This window comes from Sebastes umbrosus, chromosome 6, assembly GCF_015220745.1.
Source record: "Sebastes umbrosus isolate fSebUmb1 chromosome 6, fSebUmb1.pri, whole genome shotgun sequence".
Classification (NCBI taxonomy): Eukaryota; Metazoa; Chordata; class Actinopteri; order Perciformes; family Sebastidae; genus Sebastes; species Sebastes umbrosus.
In genome coordinates, this window is record NC_051274.1 from 5,754,591 (window position 1) to 5,774,408 (window position 19,818).

Below are 19,818 nucleotides of genomic sequence, written 5' to 3' on the forward strand. Positions count from 1 at the left end.
CGAATGTTTTACTAATTACTACATTGCAGGGCCACTTCATATTTCAATTAGGAATTACAGTACATGAATCTGCCCTCCTCTTTTCTTTCATTCCACCCTTCGGGACAAAACAAAAACAAGTGTATCTGCACACACTCATTTCCATAAAAATCCCATACACCCACTGTTAGAAAATATATCTCTTCCCACAAGCACATTATTCAGTTTGAAATGATTCTGTGTTATGGATGCGCCAACCTGCCGTGAGAGATTACTCATATTGCTCTGAAAGGGGAGAAATACGGAATATTTGAAAGTTAAATACAGAGAAATCCTTTAACGTGACATCTGTCGTGCTCATGTGTACAAACCATGGTCACTCTTGTGATGCTTTATTACAGCACAGGGGTAGCAAAGAGACGAAAGATTAAATGGATGAATGATGATATGATATGATGGATGATGAGAATCCTAAGACCGGGACGGACACTGTCTGCTAAATCAACAGAAACCACCAGAAGCATCCCGGTGGGACTCCCGTACATGGCTGCAACTGTCAGAACATCTAACCAGAGTTTTCAAGGAGTCAGCACTTGTTACGACAAAACCACTCAACATTTGAAGATCTCTGCTGGTGCAACCTAAAGACAAGACCCCCCCAGAGAGAACGATTAGAATCGTATATGACATCATATGTGAGGAATGCTACATTGATGAAAGATGACGAGAGACCGAATGAACACTGGAAACAGACATCACCAGACTAAACTGGTCAGAGCATCAAGTGGACGGCCAGAGAAAGATCAAGAAGGAAACCATCGCCAACACAAGAAACCATCTGTAAACTGGGTATAATCCCCCCCATATATGACCAGCTGAGACCATAGTTCCATACTAAGGTCACACTACGACAACCGAGCCATCTCCATGACAACTGAACAAACTCCATCCACTGTTGGAAGCTCAGGGGAAAAAAGCAAGTATGTAGAGCTTGAGTTAAAGGCATATTTCAACTTTTTGGGGGGGGGGAATACACCTATTTCGCTTTCTTGCCAAGAGTTGGATGAGAAGGTCAATAGCATTACCTCATACTTGGCCATTAAAAATGAAGCTAGTGCCAGGAGATGTTTAGCCTGGGAGCTCAGGATGTCCCGAGTATCTGTATCAGGGCCAACCCGGACATACTGGCTAAAATAAAGCTGATCAAAATGCGATCCTTTCTTTACTAAAAGCCTGCTAGTGTTTCTTCTCTCTAGTTTATCGCATCACGTCTTTTATTCATTAAATTTATTTATTCATACTTTTTTTCACATCACATATCAATAAATAAAGCTCATCAACTTCATAGTTTTGAATCAGGACCTTCTGCAGTTGGATCAAGTAGTTCGTGAAAAACAAGGGGTGCAAGACCAGGCTACGCTGTTATTTAAATTTATTACACGGCTTTGTTGAATACTCCATTCTGATTGGTCAATCGCAGCGTTTTTTGGTCTCTTATTTCTTTATAGCAGACCGTTTCTATGTATAACAGACTGTGCTATGGGTGTAGTTCTGATGTTGGACGTGTAAAAAGAGGGATAATGTCCAGCAAGCATTATTTGTATTTGCGTCATTGTTGTGAAATATATAAATTATTTCACCACAATGACAGGCTCGCTGTACATTATCCATTACGTGTCACATACATATTTAAACAACATTTGGGTAAATATAAGTATTGGATTGGACTCAACAGTATCAACAGATACTCTTATAAAAGAGTATCTGTAAACTCTTGTAAATCTAGCAACTCACTTGCCCGAAAAATAATTAAACACATTGTTTTTTTCTAGAGCTGATGATGGAAGTAGCTTGTGAGCCATCTTGCTTCCTTCTCATCTCTGTTGAGAGTTGCACATGTGTGGTACCGATCGGGACTTGCGAGAAAATGGCAGCAGGTAACGACAAAGTTTAGGAGCTGAAGCACAAGTGAGCATTTCAATTATCCTGGAAACAGGAATTTAGTTGGGTGGCGTTACAGGATGTGGGCAAAACTCCACAATAAAGATTAAACATGACAATTAACCAGCCCAGTCACACAGCAGTTTGTGAAATAGTCACACAATTGTAATGTATTGATTCGTGTACATAGACATAAATTTCAAATTTTTTTCGTGATGGTCAGCATGAAATCCGTTCGTATGTAAGCCACATAATTGTGAAACGGGAAGGAAAGAAAGCGGCGAAGGCCATGTAGGGAGGAGGTCGGGATGGATTGGTGCGGGTCAAAAAACACAGGAGCTCAGGAGACCGGTGTTTGTGTCCTGTGTGAAACCACAAGTCAAAGTTGATTTATTTGTCACATCATTTCCGTACTTAAGTTACAGCACTTCCAGAATTATTTTAACCCAAACCACGATCATTTCCTAAACCTAACTAAGTAGTTTGTTGCCTAAGCCTAACCAAGTCAATCTATTCCTAAACCCAACTAAGTAGTTTTATTTTGAAAAGACTGGAGCAGAAATTGATACGTGTTGCTGGACATTCGTAGGAAAACGCACAAAAAATACGCTGTTGAAAGTCGTGCTGAGTGTCACGAAAAAAAGGGAAATTGTGTCTGTGTACATGAATCAAATCGATTAAATTTTGTGACCATTTCAAGAACTGCCGTGAGACTGCGTTGAATTAACTTTTGTCTTTGTTTTGCGACTGTAATTTCCAAAAATGCTTTTTCCTTCTTTCTTTGTCAAAAAGACCTAAAGTTTCTGAGTTCTGCTTTCTCTGGACGATCCACTCGCTCCATGCTGCTTCCAAACTCAACTCACTCTTCTCAAGTTTCAACTAATTGCTTTCCGTGGGTGCAGACATTATCATAGACATGATCATACCTGATGAAATCATTTTATTTGTGCAAATCAGCATCTCAATTAAAGGGAATACGACGCTCATCTACGTTGTTATCCCCGCTTTGAGATCTGATGAAATTCAGGTGTATTTTTAGATGAAAATTTTGCATAGTGCAGCTTAGTGTGTGCGATGGGATGGCTGTTAGAGGTTGCCTCGGTGCCAGGTTAAGCTGCTGGCAAGCATCTGATAAAAGTAGGTAAAAAGTTGGATCTACTGTAAGACTCGGTGCCTCAAGGGCATCGAGGCATTCAGACTCTCTGCCCGTCACACCTACTCATTCTCCTCCTCCACCTCTTTACTGTCTTCTCCAACCCACACAGACGTTGTGCTGCCAAACCTTCAGCGTGACACCTGTGGAGATTTGCCAGCCAGCCAGCCAGGCCGAGCCAAAGTTACCGAAACCAAACCGTGAAACGTTCTCTGTGTGTGTGTGTGTGTGTCAGCCTGTATGACGTAACAAAGTGTAAGCACCGGAGGCCATTTAGGGAAGCTCCTGGTGAGAGAAAAGAGAGACAGGATCTGAGGGAAGATTGTTCATTATAGATTTCATTGGTGCACTAAAAAAGAGAATATCAACTTCCATCTATCAGCCAACATCACCTCTGGATGAATCACCCACTGATGGGGGGTGGGGGTGAGAAGGGAAGCACTGGTGGAGAGCTGCAGCTCTCACAGAAAACAAAAACCCTGTCAGTCATGTGCTGCAGGCTTCATCACAGACACCAGTTACATCTCATTAGAAAGGTAATCAGCCTCCCAAACATACAAATGGTCTGATCATCCACCTTTAAATAACATCACACAAACCTTGTAATGAGATGGATGGACATGCACTGGTTGATCCATGCATTGCACAGAACTGAACTCTTTTTCATTGACAGCAAGGAACCACCACACACACAATGAAAGAAAACACATTAGTTGTCATGTGATCAGCATCAGCATCAGCCTCTCAGCCTGTTCTTTGTTTAATTCCTCCTCTGCATGTGAGCAGATGGCATCATCACCTATGCTGTCCTCTCCTCAGCACCCCCCCCCCCCCCCACCCCCCCCACCCCCCCACCATAGATGAAGATGAATCGGTAGTGGATCACCTACCGTTCCCGGAGATGTGGTTCTCCACCTCTCCGTGTCCAGCGTGCCTCGTGGAGCCACTAAGTTGCATGTAGAGTCCCATGTAATGTAAACTCCCCAGCAGTACTCTGAACGCTCCCATGTCTCTTCTGGTTGTCTCTCCTTTTCTTCAGCCTCTCTGGTCTTCTTTCACATCGAGTGGAGGGAGAGCACGTCGGGGAAAAGTCTTTGTTGTTCTTATTTTAAATCCAGGTGACTTGTTTCTGGCGTGGACGGCAGTGAGATAGATACCTGTGAAGGTTGAAGACAGGAGGAAAGCCGCTGCAGCCGCTCTCTCTGTGTCTCCAGAAGACTGACTGACTGACTGACTGTGAGGCGCTCTGCTGCCGTTCAGTCCGCTCTACATGCGGCGGAGGGACTTCTCCCAGATGGGTAGTGCCGCGGCTTGCAGTGGGGGAATATCGGTTATGAGAGCGGAGGGATATTAGAAGCACATCAGCAAGCTTAAACTTTATTACGATGTCTAATATTTTCGCTAAGAAAAATGCGCTTTTATGAAACGACGAGAGACCAATAAAAGATTTGAAGCTCTAACGTGTTATCATTATTATGTTTTATTAATTGTATCTAAATAATAAACATGTTAGCATACATTGGAGTGCTCCAGCGTTAGCTTATCAAAGTGTTTGCTAACAGGGTGGACAAAAGGTCTGCTACCCATAGTGTCACTAACTGGAAGTAAAATTAAAAATTATAAAATGTCATGACTTTTTTCAATGAGCAATGGGATCTTAAATTAACACACCATGTTCTGCCAAAGTTAAAGGTTGGGTTGTTACTGTCACTGTCAAGTGTTAAACTCTTAAACCTGCAGTAGGCAGAATGTTTTTGGCATCATTGGGCAAAAATTCCATAATAACCTTTCAGCATGTTGTAATTCAAGTGTTCTGAGAGAAAACTAGACTAATGCACCTCCTCATGGCTCTGTTTTCAGGCTTGAGAAAATCTAGCGCCCAGACGGGAGACTTTGGCCAATCACAGGTCATTTCAGAGAGAGAGAGAGCGTTCCTATTGGCTGTTCATTCAACGGAGGCAGCTGTCAATCACTCGTGAACTCCAATGAAGGGGTCAAACTAGGCAGCGCTGATCAAATATGAATCAATATTACTGTAATGACTATTTCTCGTGTAAAATGTTTTCAGAAACATCTTGTAGTGTACTGTTTAGCTGTAAAATGAGAACTTTTGCTCTGGCTAGTGGGCGGTGCTTGGTATTTCCTCAACTGATCTCAACATGGCGGCGGGGTCACAAACTTTCTCATTTTACAGATAAACAGTACACTACAAGATGTTTCTGAAAACATTGTATGCGAGAAATAGGCATTAAAGTAACAGAATATTGATTCCTATTTGATCAGCGCTGCCTAGTTCGACCGTTTGATCGGAGTTCGCCAGTGATTGACAGCTGCTCAGAGACGGCAAGGCTCCAGCTCGGCTCTGATTGGTTGTTTTCCTCCGGTCTGTGAAATTTTGCAGATGCCATTAGGAGTACGGGAGGACTTTTTTTCAGATTACCTGTCTTATGCACTACTGTCAGGATATAGTGACCGTTTTATAAAAATATGTTTTTTTAAATCATATTCCCTCCAATTCCACCTACTGCTGCTTTAAAGCAGTTTTATGTCTTTCACATTTGAGATTTTTCCTTTACTTTTTACTTACCTTTCCTTTTCCTTTACTCCTATACCTTTAGTTTATATTTCCTTTTTTTGTCTGGAGAGTGTCTTCCGTGCACACAATTTTGTTCCAGCTTTTAATCCCATGCAGCACAGCTAAAGCCCTGTTGTATCCAACTGACTGCCCCAACCAGTCTGAAGCACAGAATGGTTTCTAAAGAACAAAAGAGGAAAAAATACTCTGCTCTTCAAAGTTCATTCATAGCAGAGTGTTTGGACTACAGGGGTATTAAGAGAGTCCTCTTACTGTAATAAACCGACTGGTGGAGGAACACAGCATCCTGTAGCTGTGGTGTGTAGCTGTCCATGGTGCTGAAATGCAGTCTCAGTGTTGGTCGCATATTGAACGGTAGAAGATACAATTTCCAGTGACGAGCAGCACTACGATATGGGTTATTGGACTTTATGGAGTGTTTGTATAATCTTCATTGATCTTAAGCACTTTTTCCACCACAGGGCAGCATAGCCAGGGGGTATGTGTCCACATTGTTAGACAAAATGATATACTGTCTGTCCTATTTATTCCAGAGGACACGACTCAGAGAAAGCCTTCTTATTGCCTTTGCTAACCAGATTTCTGCATTTAACGCTTCAAACATTTCAAACATGTGGTCTTGGGACTACGAATAGACACATAAATAACATTAACATGACATAACATTAATGACATTAAATCTGAGATTGCTTTGTTTTGTCTAAGCAGATGGGAATGTATACAATATGTTTCTTATATTTTCATTTGAATCTTAAAACATTCGGGTTAATTTATATTATGTTAGTATGTTTGTTACAGAGCAAAATGTGTTTTATAATATGTATTTGTTTGTGTGTGTGTGTGGGTAGGATTTACACACAATTATAATTTAATCAACATCAGAAATATGATATGATATGACAGGTTCTTTTTTAATAATTTCAAATGTGTCTTTAACTGCAAGCTATCCAGACCCCAAGACAGCGAGCCATGTGGCTCTCCCTCCACGTTTAGATCACTATGCAGTGTTTTGTTTTTCCTTCAAACATAACATTGTACCCTCTATAAAAAAATGGAAGTTCTGCCTAATTTGTCCACAGTATTAGGGCTGTCAATCAATTAAAATATTTAATGATCGCTTGATTGTCCACAGTTATTCGCAATTGATCACAAATTAATCAAACTTTTTATATGTTCAAAATGTACCTTAAAGGGAGATTTGTCAAGTATTTAATACTCTTATCAACATGGGAGTGGGCAAATGTGCTTGCTTTATGCAAATGTATGTATATATTTATTATTGGAAATCAATTAACAACACAAAACAATGACAGAAATTGTCCAGAAACCCTCACAGGTACTGCATGTAGCATGAAAAATATGCTCAAATCATAACATGGCAAACTGCAGCCCAACAGGCAACAACAGCTGTCAGCGTGTCAGTGTGCTGACTTGACTATGACTTGCCCCAAACTGCATGTGATTATCATAAAGTGGGCATGTCTGTAAAGGTCAGAGGTCAAGGGACCCCTTTGAAAATGGCCATGCCAGTTTTTCCTCGCCACAATTTAGCGTAAGTTTGGAGCGTTATTTAGCCTCCTTCACGACAAGTTAGTATGACATGGTTCATTAGGTTTTATAGTTTCATATGATAACAGTATCTTCACTCTAGCTTTAAAACCGACAACCTAAAAATCGCAAGTTTCGTTAATGCTTTAAAGAAATTAGTGGCGTTAAAACAAATTTGCATTAATGCGTTATCATCACGTTAACTTTGACAGCCCTATTGTAATTTTTCTTGATGGCTTCCTGTTAATTAACACCATTCTTGTTATTCTGCTATAGGGGGGGAAATAACACTCTGGGCTTGTTTGTAGACTAATATGCCACTGATCTTTACCATTTCTGCACATGCCAGATCCCCTGAAGTCTTTTGATAGAGGCATGTTTCAACCTCACTGGGTCTCTGCTTTTGAAGAGCAAACCTGGTATGTAACCAAACTTTGTTGATTTTTAGCAGAGCCAGGGACCTATACCGTAGCTGGAACCCATATCTGAATGTCAACACACTGATTGGATTACCTGACTCCAATTGCCCTCTTTAATAAAAGCCATTATCCCAGACGTTCATGTGCTTTTTTTTCAGTCCGAGACACGGCCTTCCATAAAAAGATGAAGAAGAAAATTACACAAACTATTCCTACAACGTGTAGTGGACAGCACACAGAGAAACAACACAAAAGGGACAATATATTTGATGTTTTGTTTCTATTGCGGGCTGTGATGCCTTCATGATGATCGCCAACTGGTGGTCAGTTTACCTTTGGGGTGTCATTAGGCCCCATTTACTGGGGAGTGTGACTTAGTAATATTTTTCTATGTCCCAATAAAGCCATCACGGGGAATGAATGTGTTTTTGCAGTGTCCAATAAAGTGTAGTGAGTGAGTGAGAGTGGCCAATTCGGTGGAGAAAACTTACCCAGCAGCTGAGCTGAGGACCCGACAGTTGGACTACGGCAGCAATTAACGGCTTTGTTTTGAGCCCATGAGTTTGAGTGATGACGGCTTTATGTGGGTGAGCTTGTTTAACTGTATGGCTGTGAGGCGGGGGGGGGGGGGGGGGGGGTGATGTTGAAGAATAAAGGAAAAGTTTTAATCAGTTTCAGCTCTAAACACGGCTCCTATCTACTACCTGTATGAGCATGTTCATGGCTGAATATGTAAACTCAAAGTCTGCTGGTTGGGTTTAGCACAGACACCTGGCACAAAACCGTAATCTCACCTGGTGGTGGACATAGTTGTGTCATACTAGGTGTGCCGTACTTTCACTTAGGGTCGAATGGCCAAGTCACACCAGCTTTCATAACAGCACAATATCAGACCTAAAACGCACATCTGGGGAGTATAAAATAAAGATGTGGTAACACTTTATAATAACCATCATTTATAAATGAGAAATTGATATGATACTTAATAATGTTAATAATAATAATTATTAGTAATGCTATAATTTCTGTTATTATATTATTAGTTTGTGTAATATGAAATCATGATTTTATAAATTACAAATTGTATCATAGCTGATAAGAGACGATAACAATCACATTCTGATGACATTAGTAAAGTATTTATAAAAGTTTATTTTGGTGCACATTATAACATTTTATATACCATATTAGGTATTTGTTAGTGATTACCAAATTTGTAAAAATTAAAATTTGTACACGATTTGTAAACTTTTAAGAAATCGTTTGTAAAACATCTATAAACATTACATAGGTAGATGGACCAGAAACCAATTATTAACTATCTATCTAAATAATGTTATTAGATGCTTTGCAAAGTATTTATTAACAATTTAAAAAGGTATTAATTAATCATGAGCTGCAACTTTATAATAGCCATCCAAATAATGTTTATAGACGTTTTACAAACCAATTATTAACAATTAGGTGTTACAAATATCTGAATGATATATATATATATATATATATATATACACAGTATATACTGTATACAGGTATATACAATGTTATATGTGTAACAATTAACTGTTAAAATAACATAAATTGTAGCATTACTAATAATTATTAAACATTATTCATTATCATTTATTTGATTGTAAACATTAAAATAACTTTAACATTCATAAATGAAGGTTATTATAAAGGGTAACAAAATTTCAGACCTAAAACGGAGATCTATAAAATGAAGGAAGCCTCACAACAGACACTCAGATAAAGATGTTATTGGACTTCAGGTCCCGGAGGCCTGTACACACCGAAGCTTTAAGTAGCAATGGCCGTGTTTTACACCCATTATCAATCCCTGCGCTCACTCTCAATGACAGAATACCTTCTCCTCTCAGCCCCTACTAAAAGAGAGGAGCCCAAAAGCACAGCGGTGCACAGTGTTTGCACTCAGTCATTCGGAAAATACAATTATTCTCCTTCCCCTCGGCTGTGAAATTGCTGTACAACCGCTGTTAAACACGGCGCAGTCATAATCACTGATAAGAGATGCATGGGGCCGGCTCTCCTCTGCCAATACAATATGCAAACGACGCCCTGCCGTTCTACCCATCTTGTTATAGAGCGATATTAGAGTTCCTAAAGACACTTAGGAAAGGCAATAGATGTGGCAGGCTGTCAGTGAACGGCACCCACGTTCCCTCCCGACACTGCTGCTTCCTGCCATGGATCATGGTCAGGGATCCACAGAGGGCGTGGGACACTAAGTGAATGATTGATAATACAGAAATATACTAGAGACAAGACACTAATACAAATAGATGCTGCATCTGGTTCCATGCGGGAGACAGTTAAGAAGCTCAATATAGGTGTTCACATTAGCTTTTAGATGTAAATAGTGGAAAATAAATTCACCTAAGCAAGACATACTGGAGGTACTGGCTAAATTACAGTCTATGGTTGTAAAACATACACTCAAATGCTTCATCAATATGAGCAACCAAGGATCAACCAAAGTCCTTTGAAAACCACAATGATGGCTGCAAATACACGCACTCTTTCAAGAAGTTCGTTCTGATTGTCAGGACATTTTGGCACTTATTCACACGTGGCTTGAAAGTGGTAAATAGTAGTCATCCAACTCAGAGACAAGGAAGGGAAATCACCTCTGACACAGCCTATCATCACTTATCTAGAGTGTCATAGAAACATTATTACCTCCGCCAAGGCCAGCGTTGGTTCGTTGGTTTGTCCGTTAGCAGGATTACTCCAAAAGTCTGCGATGGATTTGAATGATATTTTTTGGAGGGATGGGGTGTGGCAAAATGAACAATCCATTCGATTTTGGTGGCGATCCGGATCCGGAGCTTTTTTTTTCACATTAAAGTCGGTGAAATTACAGTTGAGTTGGACCAAAGCACACTTAGTGATTGTTGGAAAGAGTAACGACGACTGTTTAGGTGAGTTTCACTTTGTTTCTTTCCAGTTTGAATGAAGTGTTTTACGATGCTCCGCTACGTACAGCTGATCTCAACATAAACAAAAATACATGTGGATGATGGCGCAAGCTGAACGGAGAGGGGGGGCGGAGGTCTGCGCTCTCCGAGTGCCATTCTAGTTTCCAATTTGTTTTAAAGGTAGAGTTGGTAGAGCCGTTCGAATACATTTAAAACAAATATTTGTTGAAATTCTTATTACATTCCGACACAACAAATCAAATGCTCTCACATAAAAAAAGATATTTTAGATTTAGGGACTTTTGGAGCTAGTGCTGCTAGCTACTTTCATTGGAAAAGAGTTGGCAACACTGGGCTGGGTGTTTAGGTTGGATCATTTTTAAAATCTAGTGTACTCCTGCTAGTTCCTCAAGATTACCGACCCTACCTTTAATTGCCAGACATTGCCAAAATGCTGACAGGACAGTTGGTGAGGTGCAAAAAAAGGCAGACAAATAGCTACCAAGCTAACACATGTGTACAACTCAACAAAGCTGGCTAAAGTACAAAGCCAAATGAATAGAGTGCTACAGGAATGAGTTCTAAAACCTGGAAATGAGTTAGCATTTTAACACTTCCAGTTCCCTCGTCTGGAAGTCAATTTTGAACGGGCTTTTAGTTAGATGCCTGATATAAAGTCTGTGGTTAACACAAGCTGAAGAGATGTTTTGTTCTACGAAAGAAAATACATCAATAAATACCCCATTCGTGAATTTTGATGCCTTTATGTGTCTTAAAAAAGTGGCTAAATGAGACTACTAAACGTCATCACGCCGACTCGTCCGCCTTTACAGCCTCGTTGCGTGTACTCGCGCTCATGTGACCGTGGTGTAGTTTGTTTATACCTTAACGTTTGCTTTTTACATCTGGCGACTGCATTCACAATTCAAAAGTCATAAAAGTGAAAAAAACAAAACAAAGAATGAGGCAACTAAATACACGAAAACCATGTCCAACTCATCAACTTATTTATCCACAAGACTAGCAGCTGAGGGAGGAGGCCATCAAGTTTACTTCCTACATTTTGAATTGTATGAAGTCCATATTATGTTACTATCCGTCAAGAGATTGTTTTTTTTTTTTTCCCTTTTCCTAGCCCAACATGTAAACACTTACTTCTAAAGAATGAATATGTTTGTTGAAGAAAGGAAAAATATACTGTACATTGTATAACTTGCATCTGTCCTTCAATAAATATAAATACAAAAGAAAAAAAAAAATCACAAGAGTGGTGTTCATTTGTGAAGATTATCTTGCTGAGCAAAATATGTACGTATCATAAATGTGTGTCTAACTCACTTGTTCTGTAGATTTCAACAGTATCTCACAGTCTTCATCAGCCCCACTTTGCTCAGTTGTTATGCAACTCTCCTGAATTTTATAAATAAATCACATATAATTAAACTGCTACAGTATAAAAAATAGTTGGTTTAGGCACACAAACAGTCTTGTACGTTCAGAAAATGACATCACTTTACTGTAATGCAGCCTTTAAAACCAGGAAATAACAACACTTAGGCTATATTACAATATCCAAAATCAGAGGCGATATCTCATATCCCAATATTGATATATTGCCCAGCCCAACATCTAACCAATCAGCCTAAAGGACATTCCAGGAGTACAGAATCTTTAACTGGTCATGTTGTAAACATAAAGCCTTTAGCTTTACCAAGACAAAAATGGTACAATATATTGCAATATAAACTATAGGTCATATTGTCCAGTCTTAGCGAACAGTCCTTTCCCTTCTGGGTTAGAAAATCAACTATCAGAGTGGAGTGCTGCACCAGCGGTTGCCATAGCAAGGGATGAGTATTATCTTCATCTTCTAGCTGGATGTATTCTGATGAAAACAAATAATCTGACATATATTTGACACTACTGTACGCTACAGAAATAACATAAAGATTCAGGTCAGTGAGTTTAAGTGGGTCAGCTCTTCGCTACAAGTCTCTCAAAAGGCACAACTAATTGGGAATGTGTATCTGCTCCTAAACATAAAGACAGCAAAGATCCAGTGAAGCATGGCGCGCAGACAGGGAGAATAATACAGTAGGCTTGTTTCTGTGTACACAGCTCTACCATAATACACCTCCACACTGATGTGTGTGAACAGCGTCACAAAGAGAAACAGCAGTGGGCTGAGAGCTCCGGGAGGCTGCTGAGATCCAGTAGTGGGTGGGTTCAGACAAATAAAGAAGAAGAAGAAGAAGAAGAAGCAGGTCTGCATTCCTCTCTCTCTCTCTGCAGATATAGGTTTGTTGTCTCCATCTGTGCCTCTGTGCAACAGTAACCAAGCGAAAGGCATAATGAGATTCATGCGCACAGACGGTTATCAACGAGCTGTGCCAATCTCGCCCGCTAAACCGTGACATTAATCAAACAAACCAAAACATGCAATCAGGATTTTATTACCAAATGTTTTATTAGAAAATATTTTTTACACGTGAACCCAAAACAAACAAACAAGGTAAAGTGGGAGAGCTGAGGGATGGATATTAAGTTTGCAGATCTGTGCAAAGTCTTTTCCATAATTATTCCGCAGTGTTCAACACCACAGGACCGAAAATAAAACGGCACCGGAGCTCCGACTACATCTTCTGCTCCTCCTGTTTCTACAGCGAGCAGCGCCACATGCACAGCAATCGTTTCATTTTAACCAAAGTCTCTGGCACATAAAGGGGCTGTGTTTATGAGATTAATTAGATTTAATTTAATTAAAAATACAAATTAATTATAAATGATGTGAGTTTCCTTTAATTTTTTTTCCCCACATTGGGCGCCAAAAGATGCAGGCAAGGTAAACCATGAAAATTAATTTTCTTTGAACTATGAAAATCAATCTAGTCTAGCTTCTAGCAGACTAGTAATCGCAGCATTGCTGTGCATGTAAACATACCCCGTGAGTTTAGTTAGTTCAGTTCTTAGACTGGCTCAAGGTCACCATCGGTCCCAGATCAGACCAGCGGGGTTTAAATGTTCTCAAGTGTAAGTAAGAATCTATTGTTTGTGTTGTGTGTGTGTGAGTGTGTGTGTGTGTCAGTGTGTGTGTGAGAGCGCGCGAGAGAGAGAGAGAAAGTGAGATTAAAAGTTGTCCACAAGGTCCATGATCCTCTTCCGCTCGGCCTCTTTGAACTCGTCACTCTTCCCATCTCCGATGCTCTCGGCGTACTCTGTGAAAGACAAAAGGACAAAGACGAGTCAGAGGATTAGTGGACCTGACAGCTCGGGGCGTGGCCGTTTGACTTTTTTGAGGTTACGGAGAACATCCTCGGAGCCAGAAACTCGCGAGAAAGCACTGAATGGAAGACAAATGAGAGTTTGAAAATAATAATAATAATACAGGGTTTAGGAAGAATTTTTCCGGGTATGAGCTTCAGTTAGTAGATCAACATAAATAAGGAGTAAAAGGTGAGAGCCTTTGTGTTCTTGCGCTATACCCTACTGACAGCATAGAAAGATTATGTAGAAATAAAGAAGAATTTGAACAGCGGCTGAACACGGAGCCAAATATATTCAGTTTGCAATGATACACAGAAGAGCGGTGAACATTTGAGAAACTGGAACCAGCAAATCTGTTTGCTTGAAAATGGACTCAGCCTGTATATCTGAAAAATGTGTTCTTATTCGGTTACACCCCTAATATTAACAAACAAATGTACAATTAAACGACAAACTAACTGCCACACAGTCAACCTGAGCGAAGAACGTGTATTGCTAAGAAGTGAAAGTTGGTTCCATTGCAAACATCAGCGCCCAGCAGCAGAACTACGCCTCTGCCATTTTGGACTGGAAAATTAGTAAAATATTAAAAATATGCATACTATTATAGCTATTTACTTACTTACTTATTTATTTATTTAACTTTTCTGCCCGGCTGCTTTTACCCTGCGTGTTAGTAAATAACCTACAACTCCATTCAATTCTGTTTATGTCCTGCTAGTAGCACTACTAGCTACTGGCTGATAGCCGGTTGTTTGGGAACAGAGACGTTAATACATCCACCACGGTACAGGCTTACAGCATACAGCCCATGGGTTTATTAGAAAATAATAAAAGTGATGAATTACAGCCAATATATCCATTATTACAGCTGCGTGCAGCTAGCAGGAAGCTGGCAGAAACAGATATGTCATATGAGCGTGCAGGGCGGTGCAGTCCCGTGGGTCTGATGCACGTTCATTATGCCGAGGAAAATAACTCTGGATTAGTGGATTTTACAACTTTTAGATCATAAAGATTTAAATGAGGGCTATTTAAGTGTTCGTAGTTTTTTTACCTCAAAAAAAAAAAAATTATCCTCTGATTTACATACATCTCTTTATGCATCCATGGCCACGGACTCATTGGCGTTTTCAGTCCAAAATGGCGGCAGCGCCACCACATTGCCATCTAGCGGCTGTTGTCTCTTTGCTTCTATACTCTTTCTGCCCTCTCTTCCCAGTGTCTTTGTTCGTCAGTACTACATTTTGGCAAAGATCTCTCCTTTCTCCATTTAAGATACTGAATACTTCCAAAGAAGAAGTCAAGAGATGTTGTAATTTCAGGAAAGAGTGGACCCTTTTTAGTAGATCTCATTGTACTCATTTATGAATAACAGCGAATTGAAGCTATTCTTTGAATTTAAGGACAAAGCTGAGAGAGACACAATGCATTAAAGAACTACCATTATTGAATGGCCTTTCACTGTAGCCTCGACAGTCTCTAGTCTGTCCGTCACTTTGTAACAAAAAGATCTTTCCTTTTGGAAAAAAACGATTAGAGGTCCCAGGACAGCAGCTGTACTGAAATCCACCTGTGTCCTCTGGCTGTGAACAGTAACCGGTCCAGGTGTCCTGTGCTACGGTGCTCGTACTTCATTGTGTGCTTCTGAGGCGTCTGACTGTTTTCTTCATTTCGTGCGTCTGCCTCCCACACGAGGCCTTCGAGACCGTCCGACGGGTCGATTTGTGAGTCTAATGTGCAGAGAGAGAAAGCTGCAGCTGCCGCAGCCCCAGCGGAGTCCAAGGCGTTCGCTGTGTGTCTCTCAGCCAGCCAGCCAGCCAGCCAGCCAGCCTCTGAGGCAGGGATTACACATTAAACCCAGGGATGTCGAGACGGAAAGATGAAAAAGACTCTTTTTCTCTGGGAGACACTGCGGAGAGAAGAGAATGAAGGGGGCTTTTCCTGACAAGAGCCCCGCAGGGTTTAGGAGGACGAAACATGGCTGTCAAAGACACCAAGGAGATTTGGTTTTCTGAGAGGGGGGGGGGATGTTTTTATGTTATTAGGTAGTAGTGACAGACATAATGGGACTGAGAAGTATTGTGAAAAATCACTACTAGTCTATATGAGTGCTGGAAGTTTATTACAACTAGGGTCTTATTTGTGTAGGTTTTGTCCATCATTTGTATGACATGATGACGTTGCACACACAACGTATGACCGGGCGCTCAGATGACTGATCAACCAGGTTGTAATCAAGCCACCAGTTTAGCCTGATCAACAGTTCAACCAGTTCATTTGGAGGTAAAACCAAAAGTTAATCGTCTGTACAGAGAAACGACAAATGTGCACGTACAGCAGGAATCTGAGGGGAGGGAAGAAGTTGAATCTACTTTTACAGTTTGCTTTCATTTCATCTTTACTGAATACGTTTGCCTGACGTATTATTACACTTCAGATTGCGTGCTAGAGCAAGCTTGAGACTGTTTATGCGGAAGATTTTTAAATAGTGAGGTTTTAGCGAAGATGCATGTGTTTGGGAAGTACTGAGCATACGACTGGATAAATGAGACTTGGATTATACGGCACGAGTTGTTTGAGAGTTTGCAAACGAATGGTTTGATATAGTTTTGCTGTTGTTAAATGTGGCCCCCTTTAACTTCAATTCATCGAGACTTTTCTCCTTTTTTGGATTCTCCTTTCACCGTGGAGGCATGGATGCAAGAAAAAGTCAAGAATGCAACATAACACGGGGTAAGTAATTGATTTACAAATGGTCATTTGCAGTCATTCTGCTTTCTCGTTTCGGCTCGCTGCGGTTTGTTTTGGTTGACGGATACGGAACGGATATGACGTCATGTTACTCAGACTACAACAATAAAAGCGGTAACTTCCTTCTACCTCCACATAGACTCCATTGAATCAAATATATTGATTCTGGCATTAAAAAAATCAATTTAAAAATTGTAAAAATAAAATAAAATTGCGATACATAATTGAATTGATTTTTTTTCCCACCCCTATAAAGTAGCATAAAATAGAAATGCTCAAGTACAAGTACCTCAAAATTGCACGCAACATTTTGCTTGAGTAAATACAGTTACTTTCCACCACTGCATGATAGAGGGGTAAAGAAATAAATCCAGCAGGTATGTATTTAAGTCGAGAGCAGCACCAGATAGAAGCAGAGTCGGAAGGCAGAGCAGAGCAGAGCAGAGCAGAGCAGTACGTGAACAGCTTCTTGAGATCCAAGAGTGTCAGTTCAGGTAGGAGACACGCGGTGTGACAGTCGTCCACTCTCTCTGGAGTACAGAGGTCACTCCATCATTGGGTATTCTGAGGAGAACTGAGCCAAGAAAGACCATAAAGTCTGGAGTAAAGTTATAAAAAGTGTGAGGCTGGACCACTATCTGGAGGTGTGTGTGTGTGTGTGTGTGTGGGGGGGGTGGATATGCAGCTTCTGCCTGCAGCCCTGAATGGCAGCGACAGGGATTTGCATTTGATCCACAGAGGTGAGGGATGTTACTGAAGTTAAAAATGGCTGAATTTTAAGGTTGACTGAGAAAAGCAGGTAAGGGGACACAGAGCGAGAGTGACTCAACAAAAGCATGAAAACCTACATCCTCTTTCATTGCCAGCCTGTCATTGTGCCCGTGTGTGTGTGTGTGTGTGTGTGTGTCTCCGTGTCTATAAATGGCGGCGCAGTCAGCCACACAGACAGAAAGGTCAGAGATTCGGTGACTCCTCAACTCTCTGCAGAACCTTTTTTCTTTGGCATGCTGGTGCTCTCTCCTTCTGTCACCAAGGCAACGCGGCAGAGGACAATACAGTACTGAGCATCGCCATTACTCAGGTCAGTGACTGGGACTGATCTGCCATGAGTACAAGGAGAATCATTTCCAGGAGCAGACTCTGCAGCAGCAGCAGCAGCAGCCAAGGAGAGGGACACACTGCAGGACTCGTAGTGGGATTACAGCTGCAGCTGGGACGCCTTCAAAAACACCGTTCTACTAGTCTGAAACTGGTCTGATCCTGTGGTGTGTTAATGTAACCACCGAATGCAATCAGAAGTCTTCATGTCCAGCATCACTGACGTAAACTAGTTGATTGAGAAAAAACAAATCAAGGCCTTTTTTTCACGTTCTGTGAAGTCGTATTATTCATCTCAAGTATCAAGATTCTTTATATGTGAAGATATAAGGTGAATACGAAGGTGTAAGGTCTGAAATAATGCATATTGCAAAGATATCTTAAGACCATCAAAAGGACACCTTGAGAAAAATCACCAGCTAATTTGTATGCCTACGTTTAGTCAGCCATCCGCAGAGCTGTTTTGTGAAAATAGTAGGGCTGTCAAAGTTAACGCAATAATAACGCAAATTAGTTTTATCGCAACTTGTGATTTTTAGATTGTAGCGGGCTCAGTTTTAAAGCTAGAGTGAAGATACTGGTATCATATCAAACTCCAAATCCATTGATACCAATCATGTCATACTAGCCTATAACACCTTTCTAGTCTTCCGACCACTCAAAGCGCTTTACCCTTCATGATTCACCCATTCACACACACATATTCATACACTGATGGCAGAGGTTGCTATACAAGGTGCCAACCTGTCCATCAGGATCTAATCTAAATTCTCATTCACACCCCAAGCTCGGCCTTCGGGACCAATTTGGGGCTCAGTATCTTGCCCAAGGACACTTCGACATGTGACCGGAGGAGCCGGGTGATCGAATCGCTGACGTTTCCGATTGGTGTGCGACGCGCTATACCTCTGAGCCACGGCCGGGTAAAGGTGCCAATGTGCTTCATCAGAAGTGCTTGTCGGATGGTTGAAAAGCTTCAGAAACCCCTTCCCCCTCCACCTTTCTGATGTTGGAACCGGTGGGACCGTGTCGGACAATTTCTGTAACTTTTCCAAAACCGACAATCCGACATTCAAACCCACTTCACGCGCTGCTTGGACTCGCTGTGCAGAGGTGAAAAAGCAGCCAGGCTTTGAACTTCTCTCTCTCAGGCTCTCTTTTCATGTGGACAACTGAGAGCAACACTGTGGATGTCTTCCAGCAGGAGAGACCGTCTGAAAATGGGCGCTGTTATCCCTGTATTTAAATGATAGCACGTCTCTCCCCTCCCCCCCCTCCTCCTTTACGACAGCTGGCTTTTCACTTCCCCTTCCAGTGTGGCCGTTTGGAACAGCAATAAACACTTTTCTCCTTCCGACGAGGTCAGACAACACGGAGTACAAACTAGTTGTGATCGAGCATAACCTGACCCTGAGGCAAAGGAGAAAACTAGCTTGTCACTGGAGCAGAACCCCCATACCTGTTCTTGTGCTGTTGCCCAGAGCTGTGCACTGCGACAGAACAGTATATTTCATATCACCTGAATGTCCTCTAATCCTATTCTTGTCCTATAGTTTTCTCAGGGCTCCATTAACGTTCTAAAAAAGCTAGGTACGGTGTTTCTGTCTTTCACGGCTGAAACAATTAAATAACCAACCTTGAGTTTTCTAAACCTCACAGCAGGTTTTCACAACATTAGTGAAATCAATGTTCTTCCTTCCAGTGTGCTCTAAGCCTTCCGTTCCTGCATAGCTGCTTCTCATTCAGCCAGCTAAAGCCATTAAGGTCAAGACGGCACACTCTGCATGTGCTTAACCTTTTTCTGCAGTTTCACATTGACCGGGCGGGGCACTTCAAATGGGAGAGGGCTCCACAGTGTGGCCTAATGGAAAGGGTGAGGGCACACGCTACGAGCCACACACACACACACACACACACACACACACACATTAAGACTGATGGATGCAGCGGCATACTGGCATTACACAGGTGCACGCACACACACAGCTCGTAAAAAACACATACATAAACTAGGGCTGTCAAAGTTAACGCGATAATAACGTGTTAGTGCAAATTTGTTTTAATACCACTAATTTCTTTAACGCATTAACGCAATCGATCTTCTGGAGGTTGTAGCGGCTTCAGTTT

General features: G+C 41.2%; 2 protein-coding genes across 2 annotated transcripts in view; both read right to left on the reverse strand.

Moving 5' to 3' along the window:
- Positions 1-4,374, reverse strand: part of LOC119489479 (V-set and transmembrane domain-containing protein 2-like protein) — a 65,939-nt gene extending 61,565 nt beyond the window's left edge. Inside the window, exon 1 of the mRNA XM_037771959.1 lies at positions 3,964-4,374. Within this exon, the coding sequence (XP_037627887.1) occupies positions 3,964-4,081 (118 nt within the window). The 5' untranslated portion in view covers positions 4,082-4,374. The remainder of the gene's footprint in view (positions 1-3,963) is intronic.
- Positions 4,375-13,008: 8,634 nt separating this feature from the next.
- Positions 13,009-19,818, reverse strand: part of ctnnbl1 (catenin, beta like 1) — a 78,215-nt gene continuing 71,405 nt past the window's right edge. The window contains exon 16 of the mRNA XM_037772824.1: positions 13,009-13,790. Coding sequence (XP_037628752.1) covers positions 13,702-13,790 — 89 coding nt within the window. The 3' untranslated portion in view covers positions 13,009-13,701. The remainder of the gene's footprint in view (positions 13,791-19,818) is intronic.